At 42.5% G+C, this 12177-nt stretch overlaps 1 protein-coding gene across 10 annotated transcripts in view; it reads left to right on the top strand.

Annotated features, from left to right (window-relative positions):
• The window catches only part of Rbms3 (RNA binding motif single stranded interacting protein 3), a 1312983-nt gene that overhangs the window by 1190284 nt on the left and 110522 nt on the right, over positions 1 to 12177 (top strand). For all 10 annotated transcript variants that reach the window (XM_085828159.1, XM_085828156.1, XM_085828158.1 and 7 more), the window contains one exon: positions 3270 to 3316. In XM_085828159.1, the coding sequence (XP_085684285.1) occupies positions 3270 to 3316 (47 nt within the window). The remainder of the gene's footprint in view (positions 1 to 3269; positions 3317 to 12177) is intronic.

The following is a 12177-nucleotide window of genomic DNA, read 5'->3' as shown; positions in this document are numbered from 1 at the left end:
TTCTAGATCATTCTTCTCACCTGTTTCAGAGAATCTCTCATTTTATTAAAAATAAAGTTACCTTCATTTCTGGACTGGTAGTGGATGCCTGAGGCAGGAGAACCACAAGTTCTGGGCCAGCCTGAACCTCATAGCATAATTCTATAAAACAACAATAATATTTTATCCAACAAAGAGCTTGTTTTTTTTCTGAAATATTTACCACTTGTTTTTTCTTTACCCAGGAGGCCTAGAAATGCCCCATTATGGCTGAAATACTAAAGCAAAGCATAGATGTTGTTAAGAAGAGATATAAGTGCCTGCTTTTGTTTAAAATAAATTATTTATGCCACTGGCATACAAACAACATCAACTGGACAACTCTTGTGAATGTAACAAGCCCTCTTAAAAGTCAACAACAGGATTAAGTGCCATTGTCTCACGTATCTGGCATGACAGTTTATTTTATTCTGAGATATTTCATGTTATTTTTTTCCCTGTGACTCTCGAGTTTGTCAACATGCCATCATATTTGGTGATCACACAATAGTCATTTCATGCCTCTGGTTTTGTCTAAAGGGGGCTAGACAGGGCAGCAAAATCAATTTCTTCCCCATCTTTGTGTGAAGAGACAACGGGAAATTGAATGTCGAATCTGCATTGAGGGCATATTAGCATTTTAACTCAGGGATCTGTCACGCGCACAGCGAGCCCCAGGTGCAGTCAAGCACTGTCTGGACAGTGATGCCCAGCCAACTCTTTGTAAAAAAAAAAAAAGAAAGAAAAAAGAAATCCCTTTGTTTAACCCTTGACTTTCTTTGTTACCTACCCTGTTTCAACTGCATGTCACCCGAGACACTCTCTGGAAGCCTAAAGTACTCAGAGACAAAATCATGAAGTAGGCCTCTTTTGTCGAAATCACCCCTCCCTGCAATGGCTAGCTGTTCAATTGTACTCTTCAGATGTAGCAGGGCAAGGGGAATTGTTAGTCACTTTAACTAATGTTCTAATGTGTGTCTATCTCCCAGGACATGCCCCCTGCTCTCTGAGAGCTCAGGGTGCTTGGTAACTTCCTCAGTGGAGACACCCCAGGCACCTGCTGGGGTGTAACAAATATCTCAGTCTACTTGGAAACCTCACTCCTCCCCCATCACGCCACTCCCAAGCATCCAAGCCACCATGGTCCTCATTCCAATCCCAATCACAACGTGGAAAGTATCTCTGTTAACATGGGAAATGCCCACCAAGCATGAGATAGTTTCTTTCAGTTATGTGCATGTTAGCTCTAAAGAATCAGGTGGGGAAACTGGATTAAACTAGACAAGTGGAAAAACTCAAACACAAACGCTCTTTCATTTCTTTAATATTTTTATGCTTTTCTTCTTATACCTTGATAAGATCTGGAAGCTCATTCACTTATATTTCCTATCTCTTTATTTTAAAGTAGTTATGAAGTCATGGCAAGTTATCAAAATGTTTCAAGGGTTTTTATATACATCTAGTTTCCCCAGTGGTTTCAAATTATATAATTATGGCAGGCTATCAAAGAGAGAAAATCCACACTGATAGGATTCAGTTAGTAACTGTAAAATAAAAACAAAGGTATCACTCTAAAGCTAACCTGGGCTCTTTTAAACTCCTTTCTATATTCTGTTTCTATTTACAAGTGCTAACCACACAGATGGTCCTGGGACACCCAAGGACAGATATGTCTACAGAGGGAAGACTCTCCAACTAAGTAGAGATGGGACCCAGGCTTTACTGAAGGCCCAAGCCAATGTCATAATGAGAGCAGCAGAGAACACACATCAGAAGGCATGGGTGTAAGGTCTCAGATTTCAGGATTCAAGAGAGATACTGAAATGGACTGTCTTTTTGTCTAAGGGACTTACTGGAAGAGTTACTATGACATAGATAGATGTCTATGTCATTAGATGACATTTTGAGGTTCTGAGTCAGTTGGGCCCAGGGTCTCGTCTTACAGGTTTTGGGGGAAGAGTGGTATAGCATATAATTGACAACTAGTCCAAGTCATGTCTCTGATTTCCATGTTACAGAGTGAATGGGAAGATTTGGCTCTTTAGTTAATGAGTGTCTATCATACAGGATGTACACCCTATATTTCCTAATAGCTTAGAGTGCTTGGTAAACTTCCTTTGTGAAAGACAGAGGGACTGGAGAGATGGCTCAGCTGTTAAGAGCACTGACTGCTCTTCTGTAGGTCCTGAGTTCAAATCCCAGAGACCACATGGTGGCTCATAAACATCTGAAATGAGATCGGATGTCCTCTTCTGGTGTGACTGAAAACAGCTATGGTGTACTTACATATATAGTAAATAAATAAACCTTTTTAAAAGAAAAGATTCACAGTCACAGTACAGTGCCTTCCATTTCTTTATAGTAGCCAAGGATCCAGAGAAAAAGAGGCCTGTGTAGCCCTTAGTTAAAGGACAACAATAGGGTTGTGACCTTGAGATAGCAGCTAACCTCAACAGTCACCATTGTCTTCATTGATGGGACAGAGAGAGATTGCTTCTGCCTCCTTCATAGAGTTGTTCTGAGGGTCAAAGTCAGTGGCAGATGAGGGGACAAAGAAGCCTGGCTACAGAGTGCCACCATGAAGTTTATTTGTGTCCCTGATACTCTCACTGATTATAGACATGTTGTTTTTCGTTTGTTTCATTTTGTGTTTTAAAAGTAGCCTTATACTGAAAAAAAAAAAAAAAAGAGTAAGACTTGCTCTTCATTAGCCACGTGAGCCAGAATGTTCCACCCTGTGTAAACAATCTCCCTATGTCCCTATTCTTAGTAGAACAGGAAGTAGCAATATATTAGACAAACTCTTTATAACTCATTAGCTACGTACTTCGGCCGGATCTCTGGATACACTTTCTCTCAGGTGGATGCATCTTGAGGATCTGAGACTTTACTCCTGGCTGTGGGTGCCTTCCTTTATTTGTAGCATAGGATATATAGTTGTTCCTGTAACTGCTAAGAGAGCCACAGCCAACCACATTAGCCCGCGATGGTTTGTGAAGTAGAGGTGGAGATCACCCAAGCACCATCATCCCTTGGTCTATTTGAACAATATTCTATAAACTCCCATCTCAGATTGTCAAATTCTGGTTTGTGAGTAGTGAGACTTGTCCCACTGGGGCAAGAAGGGTAAAGAAACATGTTGGAGGGACCCGTAAATCAATTTAACAAGGTTTTTGAAGTGAATATTTTGGCACTATAATAAAAATGTTGAGATATCTTTTTTTCCCTATTCTTCTCCTATTTCTATACAGGCTGGCATGGCTCTGACCTATGACCCCACAGCTGCCCTACAGAATGGGTAAGTAGACCCCATTTTCTCAGTTTTTATTTTTCTCTAAGTAGTCTATGGCCTCTAAATCACCACCAAAGAAAGTGGCCATTGTACTGACTGGTTTTGTGTGTCAACTTGACACAAGCTGGAGTTATCACAGAGAAAGGAGCTTCAGGTGAGGAAATGCCTCCATGAGATCCAACTGTAAGGCATTTTCTCAATTAGTGATCAAGGGTGGGAGGGCCCATTGTGAATGGTGCCATCATTGGGCTGGTAGTGTTGGGTTCTACAAGAAAGAAAGCTGAGCAAGCCAGGGGAAGCAAGCCAGTAAGCAACATCCCTTCATGGCTTCTGCATTAGCTCCTGCTTCCTGACCTGCTTGAGTTCCAGTCTTGACTTCCTTTAGTGATGAACAGCTATGTGGAAGTGTAAGCTGAATAAACCCTTTCCTCCCCAACTTGCTTCTTGATCATGATATTTGTGCAAGAATAGAAGCCCTGACTAAGACAGCCATATATATAATTTTCTTTTGTGGATGGTCTCTTAGCAAGACATTTCCCACTATTGGTTCCTTCTCCTCAGAAGTTCCCACAGTTCTAAGCCTTCCCTTAGCTCATCTCTTCTAGTCCGCTGATATCTCCAAACTGGTATGCAAGGAAGGCCAGGTGTGGAGGGAGCATCGGCATGGTTGAAGGTAGTCACCCATGTCTCTAGGACTCAGTTGCCCAGATGTCTCCTTTGAGGTCAACTTTGAATGGTGCCCAGTATTTGACCAGATACACTTCTGCGATGGACTTAGTTCATGGTCAGTCTTGTTCAGCTAATTGTATCTTTGCTCTTCATTTTAATCGGTCTGGAAATATGTAGCCTCTTATTTAGCTTTGAATTCTGCCTCCAAAAACCAAGAGTTCCCGCTAAGCCCCATGTTGTGGACTCTAAAACTGTTCTGTAACTGAGCCACTCTTCTCTTTCTCCGCCTCCCTTTTCTTGGCTTTGGGTGAGTTTTGCCATTGGCCCTGAGCATTTGCTGGCTCTCTGTTTTCCTTCCAGGATTAAGGTAGGATCAGTGGCCTTGAACTTTCTGGTTTTCAGAGTTCTTACTATTAGAAATGGAAAAAAAAAGATAATTATTTTTATAGTTAATCATACATCAGTAGTTTAAGCACAGTTGTGATCATTGATGTTTAGATCAATAACTATTTTTGCTAAGTCACATAGGAGTGAAATCTAGATGTTATACTGGCTTACTCATAAACTGTTAAATATATAGCTTCAAAATTATAGGTGTCATCCGCACAACGACATGGCCATTATCCCCAGATGGCATTAGTATTAACTTCAAAATAGTGTGTTCTCTTTGACTTTCCCTCTTGCTCAGTTGTTCACAAAGCTATTGTAGAGTGCTTTGACACTAGAGCACATCCCAGAGTTTACACCTGAACAGCAGGACATGGTTTATTTCAAGTCCTGTGCTGTGCCATTGGGGTGAGGGCAAACATTCCCATTTTTCAAACCATAAATCATTATATCTGCCATAGGTGAAAAAGATAATCAAATACCATGTTTAACTCTTAGGAGAGCCTGACATCTCAAGTCCATCTGGGTCAGTAAGAAAGACAGCATTGACAGGCATGGTAACACACACCTTAAATCCCAGTACTCAGGAGGCAAAGGCAGGCAAATCTGGGTTCAAGGCCAGTTTGGTCTACAGAGTGAGTTTCAGGACAGCTGAGGCTACAGGGAGAAACCCTATCCAGGAAGACTAAGAAAAAGAAAGAAAGAAAGAAAGAAAGAAAGAAAGAAAGAAAGAAAAGGAAGGGAGCGAGGGAGGTGGGAGGGAGGGAGGGAAGAAGCGGGGAGGGAAGGAGGGAGGGAGATAGACAGAGACACAGAGAGACAGAGAGAGAGAGCAGCCATTGTGAGTACCATGGGATTTGGTGTGGCATTTGGGGGTGCTGACTTAGCTCATTAAAACAATGGGCATCAGGCAGACACTTTCTAAGGATATGAGCTTTCTGAGCAGAGGGGTCTGTAGAGTTGACTACCAACCATTTACAAGAGTAGAAATTTCTCCTGAGGGAACTGTGCTGGTGCAGAAAGTTACGCTGGAGTGAATTTGAAAGTTTAAAATTTGCCTCTTCATTATGGTGTGGCATAAATAATGAAGAAGTCCTTGAAGCAGGAAGATCTTAGAAATGGGGGAAATCACTGAAGAGAGATTAAAATAGCCTGAGGCTGGAAAGAGAGAGCTCAGTCAGTTAATGCTTGCCTTGTTAGCATGGGGACCAGAACCTACAGTGAGGAAATGCTGGGCAAAGTGGCTCAGAACTGAAACCTCAGCCCTGGGGAAGGAGACTCAGAGAGATCTCTGGGGCCAAGTGGCCAACCAGCATACGTGGCATATTCCAGACCATTGAGAGACACTGTTGTAAAAAACCAAGGTGGACAGAGTCCTGAGTAATGACAGATGCGGTTTACCTCTGACCCTCACAGGCCTGCAAGCCAACCTGCATACAAGTACGCATCAGCATTCACAGCACACACACACACACACACACACAGAGAGAGAGAGAGAGAGAGAGAGAGAGAGAGAGAGAGAGAGAGAGAGAATTAAAATGATCCAGTTAGAAGACCACAAGAGTTTGTTCTAAGAAGCTTGATGTATTAATGGAAGAGGGAACAGAGGAGAGGATGTCACAAGGAGCTGTCCATCTAGCAAGGTAACACAGTGAGGAGCCAGGCCCTGCTTCTGCTGCTCTCTATTGTACTGAGAGAAACTGAGACAAGACCCTTGCCTTGAGCCCAGAACCTTCTCCAGATGCCTGCTCTTCCCCAGCTTTAGTCTTTCCTCAGAGTTTGTTTTTTTTGTTTGTTTGTTTTATTTTTCACATTGTCCCCTTCTTCCAATGAGCCCCAGCCGTCTCACATTCCTCTGAATCTCAAGCCTTTACATTCTGTATCTAAGGCTGTGGCTGGCAGTGGTTCTGTCGTTTGTGTTTGCCACTGCTTCTCAGATATTATCACCAAAAATCATCCTGTTTCCTAATGAGGCAGACAAACCTATGTATTTCTCGTGTCTTGAGTTAATGGGATTTATGGGGCCAGGAGATGTCTCACAGGCTAAGATACTTTCTGCACAGGTCTGATAGCCAGAGATAGTTGAGCTGATTTCAAATTCTGGATCATAAATAAGATGTGGAACCCACGTACAAAGACAGATGCATCAACATACTTCTGTCATCCCACACGTCTATGGTGAGATGGGAGATGGCCAGGGGAGAATAAACTCAAAGCCTGTAGTTGGATAGCCTGCAGTATGCAAGAGCAAAGACAGTCAGTCTCTCAACAAGGTGAAAAGTGGGAAGCAACGCCTGACAGTGGTTCTCTGAACTAGACACACACACACATGCATACACAAATACACACTCAGTCACACAATGCATACATATACATGCAAATACACACACATGAGCACACAAACACACACACAAAGCAGAATGTATTAGCCTGTCATCCACTGTAGTGTTCTTTACAAGAAAAAAGGAGTTTTATATGAAAGAAGTACAACGATTGTTCTTACTTTTAAATGCTTTTGTTGCCTTTGGTTTTATTGGGTCCTATGGTAACTATAATTGGAAGTCACTGGTAGAACAGCCATTTCTATAAGTATAATGCCAAAATGTCTTCACATATTTTCTCAGCAAAGTGCCCCTCAGGTAAATATCATCTCCTCTAAGGGGCACAGACTCTGTTAGGTTACCTGCTCATCAGTCTAGAGCATCTGAGTAAATTCCAGACTTGAGACATGTTCCATCAGGTGGAAACAAGCTAATGAAGAGGAGCATTCACTGCTATAAGGAAGAAGCTATTCCTACTGCATGTCTACATCACAGGCTGGATCCAAAGACAGAGGCACAAATCTCTCCATTCCCCTTAGAGGCTGCTGAACACTACTTACTGCTCAGCTAGAAGAGTTCAGCAGCAACCATCTCTGTTTCAATTTAAAGGCTCTTCCTAGTCATAAAATCATTTGGTGCCACAACTGAGAACGAAAATTTCACTTCATCTTGACTCCAATAAGCATATAGAGTCACAATTCTAGTAGAAGATAAAATACAAAACACTGTTGCAAGAGATGCATAAGTACTAAAAATATGCTTATATTCAGTGTTTAAAAGACTTGTTTGATTTTTAATTGTGTGCATGTGTGTGTGTGTGTGTGTGTGTGTGTGTGTGTCCGCATGCTCACATGTGCATGATGCCCACTGAGTCTAAAAGAGGGGACTGGTCCTCAGGAGCTGGAGCTGCAGGAGGTGGAGAGCCACTGAAGATGGGTGCTGGGACTCACATCAGGACCCCTGTAGGAGCAAGAAGCATCCTTATGTGGCCAGCCGTTTCTTCAGCCCAGCATTCACTTGTATAAGTACAAAATACCAGAAGAGTAGCACACAAACGATGGAATTTACTCTCTGGGAAGACTCAGAAGTGCTTCAGGAAATAAGTGAGGAAGGGTACTTTAGTTTTTACCATTTACCTGATTCTATGTATTTTTTTCAAAGATGAAAATGGATTGCATCCGATCATACAGGAGACTTTGTGTTCTGAGAAGGGCTTCCAAGCTCTCTGAAGCACCAGCAGGAGCTGCTCTCTCGCCAAGGCCTCCACACTGTAGGAAAGAGTGTGTTTGGTGATCCTCTGGTGTCTAGTAACCAAACTCTTATGTCAAAGTGTTTTCTGAGTATAATATGGGGCTGGATTCTTGAGTTTCTCTCGATGCTAGGACCAAATTCCTAAAAAGAAGCAGTTTAAGGGTAGGTGGAGAATTTGTTTTGCCTCACATGGTTTGAAGGAGCAATCCATTATGTAGAGAAGGCAGCACAGTGTGGGTGATCAAAGAGGATTTTGACTGTGGAGGCCAGAGAATGCGGGTGCTTGGTCACATCTACTAGGATCAGGAAGCAAAGAACAGCCTGGAAGCAGAAACAGAAACATGCTATATCCTTCCTGAAAACCACTTCCTGGATTCAGAATCCTCTCAAAATACGAACATCAGCTGGAAGGATGAATGTTTAACTCCATGGGTCCAGGGGGGGATAGCGCTCCACATTCAAACCACAACAGGGACGTTACAGTCACGAATCATGGCATGTGTGGTTGCTTCCACAAGATGAACACAGGATCAAGCCATTCAACCGTCTAGCCTGGAGGAAGGAAGGGCTCGTGAAGCCCCAACCCCATCTGAGTGAATCCATGTCTGCTGAGGAGGGGACTCTGTTTCCTTCAAAGATGTTGTCCCTGGTGGATTGCCCATGTACCACCAGATGGTGGCATGCCCATGCACATACAAGCAGTACTAGTACTTCTCAGTAAGTTGTAAAATAAAAAGAATAAATAATATACAAAAAATAAATCATATAAAGAGGACATGAAGTTGCAGGGGAGTTGGGGAAGAGTTGGAACAGGAGAAGTGAGGGGTGGATATGATCTTCAATATGTTATCAAAGAATAAAAAATAATCAAATGAGTAGAGTCCCATAACTGCCATATTAATACTGCATTGTGAAACTAGAACAGAGACTTTGTTTAGCTTATGTGCTAGTGTGTCAGCAATATAACTCTATCATAGCAAGACTTTGGTATTAGTAGTCACCAGGAAATAACAATTTCATCTGTCTGTATCCACCCAAGTTACCACTTGAAATTAGTTCAATGTCACTTTTACCTAAGAGTTGGAGGTTAGGGGGCTGGAGAGATGGCTCAGTGGTTAAGAGATCCTGAGTTCAATTCCCAACAACCACATGGTGGCTCACCATCATCTGTAACGGGATCTGATGCCCTGTTCTGGTGTGTCTGAAGACAGCGACAGTGTACACTATAAAAAAAAAAATCTTAAAAAAAAAGTTGGAGGTTAAAGGGTCAAAGTCATAACTGAGAAGGGAAACCTGTATATATATATATATATATATATATATATATATATATTTTAATCATAGATCAGCTTAGCAAAATAAAACTGTCCACTCCCCTCCACTGGCTCAGCACAACTCTGTTACAGTTTGTTATTGCTGTCTCCTGTTGTTTTTATCTTCCTAGCAGTCCACTATAAAATCCCATCACTTTCAAATATGACTTGGAGGAAATGAGAAACAAGCCTTCCCACATTCCCAGGGCTTCTTCCCCGTGCCCCTCTCCCCACGATGTGTTGTATAACGTCCCTCGGAGGGTTTTATTGGAGTACAGTGTATTCCTGTGAGAGATGACAAGGCAATGTCTCCTGTGGTGTTGTTTGCCAGCTGTTTTCTATGGGCATTTGATATTAAGTGATACAGAAACATCACACTATTGCTCTGAGAAGGAAATGACTGGAAAGCTATGTTGATGTTACAGCAATATATTGTTACTACTTTACACATAAATATGGTGGTATTAGAGTACAAATGACCAAAAATGTATTAATCTTATCCTGTTGGTTAGCCTGAGTATTCATGGTTCCAACTCTAATAATATTGCCCGTGGACATAAAACACAAGCTCTTACTGTTTATTTTGGTGTGCAAATAGGATTTTGTATGTTTTCTTTATGGTAAAAACATCCCACCCTGGGGTTATTGAGATGTCTGTGTTATTTTTATTGCCAGTGAAATAAGATTTTACTATATTACTGCTGGCTGAAAATCCCCCTGAGATGACTTTTCTTTAGGCAAACCGATATCCTATTAGTGACCCTATACTCTCATTTCCCTGGGCTTAGGAAAGATACTTGCCTTTAATGCCAGAAAACCCAGGAACTGCTGTGTTCCTTAAAAAGCACACATGTGGGGCTGGAGAGGTGGCTCAGTGGGCAGAGCCTGCAGGGTATGAGTGAGATTCTGACCCCCACAGCCCACAGGAAACATGCTATAATCCCAGTCTCTAATCCCAGCATTCCTGTGGGAAGATGGGAGGTGTGGACAGGAGAATTGCTGGGGTTCAGCGATGGGCTAGCCTGGTGTAGGCAGCAGCAAAATGAGAAACTTATCTCACAAGCACAGTGGGAAGTGAAAACCAACATCTGAGTCTGTCCTCCATAAAAGTCGAGTGGTGTACAAGCACCCCAGTGCACACCATACACAAAGATGAACGGGTTTTCAATGGGCAGCTTAGTTCTATAGATGGTATCTGGTTTACTCTTAGCTGTTCATCATTTGGTGTTTAGGTCATGGGAAACCTCATCTGTCCGCCCACACCAGGCTACTTAGTGTCAGCTTGACTAGCAGTTCAGGCTGGATGACTTGTGGTTGTATATTCCGCTATGCAGTGCAGAGCAATCTGTAGTATCTCCAAACTTCCCAGTGGATGTCAGCCGCCTCCGGCTGTCTCTAGACATTGTCAAAGGAAGAAAGAACTGCATCCGACTTAGAACGCCCAGTTAGATGTCCAATGAAATATATACGTATATACATATGTGTGTGCATGTGTGTGTCTGTGTTTGTGTGTATGTGTGTCTTTGTGTGTGAGTATGTATACCCGTTTAGGTTTCTGTGTCTGTGTGCATGTATATATGTTGTATACTTGTATGTGTCTGTGTATCTGTGTGTGGGCTTGTGTGTGAGTATGTATTTGGTGTCTGTCTGTATGTCTGTCTGTATATATGTGTTTATATGTCTGTGACTGTGTAACATGAGTACCTTCCAGAGCACCCATATGACTCAAAGCCATCTGTAACTCCAATTGCAAGGGATCTGATACCCTCTTCTGGCCCCTCAGTCACTATATGCATGTGGCACACATTGATGCAGGCAAATACTTAGACACATTGAATGAACAAAAATCTAAAAAAAATCACTAAGCATTAAAAACAAAGCTCTTAAGAGAGTAAACTATTTTTGGTTCAACAGTTTGTCCAAGCATCTGTTCCCAGCGCTTTATAGCAAGACTCACCAGCCATGATATGTGCATCCCCACATAGAAATTACAAAGGCATGTGTGTTCATGGAGTGCCTCTGTAGCGTGTATTTTCTACTACCCCACTTTAAGCTCCTGGCAGACCTCTCTACCAGCCACCTCCCTGGTTCCCTTGGATCTGCAGATGAAACACACACACACACACACACACACACACACACACACACACACACGTTTATTTTTAATATGCTTTTTAGCTCAATGGCCGAACACTTCTAAGCCTCCCCAGGCTAAAGTGCCCTTACCTTCACTCCCAGCTCAACCCCTCTAAATCTTCTCTCAGCTTAGCTGCCAGGTTACCTTCTCCTTGATCCATACCCTAAATCTCTAATCTCCTGCCTGCTACCCCAGGCCACTCCACCCAAGATCTCACATGGCTCTCTCTCCCTCCAAAGCATGGTGAATCTTTTTTCCTCCTCCTGTGTCTCCAAGCCTGCCTGCGGGAACCTGGAAGCCCCACCTCTTCTTCCTAGCTGTTGGCTGCTAGCATCTTTATTGATTGATCAAGAACCAATTGGGGAACAGGACCTTCAGCCTTCCCATGCAGATTCCCTGTCCAAGCATCAGAACCACCCCCTACACGCCTCTATGATGGCTACGAGTTGGGTTGATTTTCTATTATTTGTTCCCTGTGAGGCATTTATCTGGATTTATTTAGATAGATGCCAATATGAAAGGCCTGGGACTTGTTTCTATGGTATGTACATGTTTGTCCAGGTGTATGTGGACAAGCACATGTGTATGTGTGTTCACATGCCTGCATATGTGAATGTGTATATATGACGTGTCTCTATGTGGTATGATGTATGTGTATGCATATGTATATGCATGTGTATATTATATGTGTATGTGCATGTACATTCATGTTTAGGCCAGAGTTTAACCTCAGATGTTGTTCCCTGGAGATACTCACCATAGTTTTTGAGATAGGCTCTCTCATTGGCC

This window comes from Mus caroli, unplaced genomic scaffold, assembly GCF_978045245.1.
Source record: "Mus caroli unplaced genomic scaffold, Mus_caroli_1 scaffold_11, whole genome shotgun sequence".
In the NCBI taxonomy this organism is placed as follows: domain Eukaryota; kingdom Metazoa; phylum Chordata; class Mammalia; order Rodentia; family Muridae; genus Mus; species Mus caroli.
The sequence above is the reverse complement of the archived record's forward strand: the minus strand, read 5'-3'. Positions and strand labels throughout refer to the sequence as shown.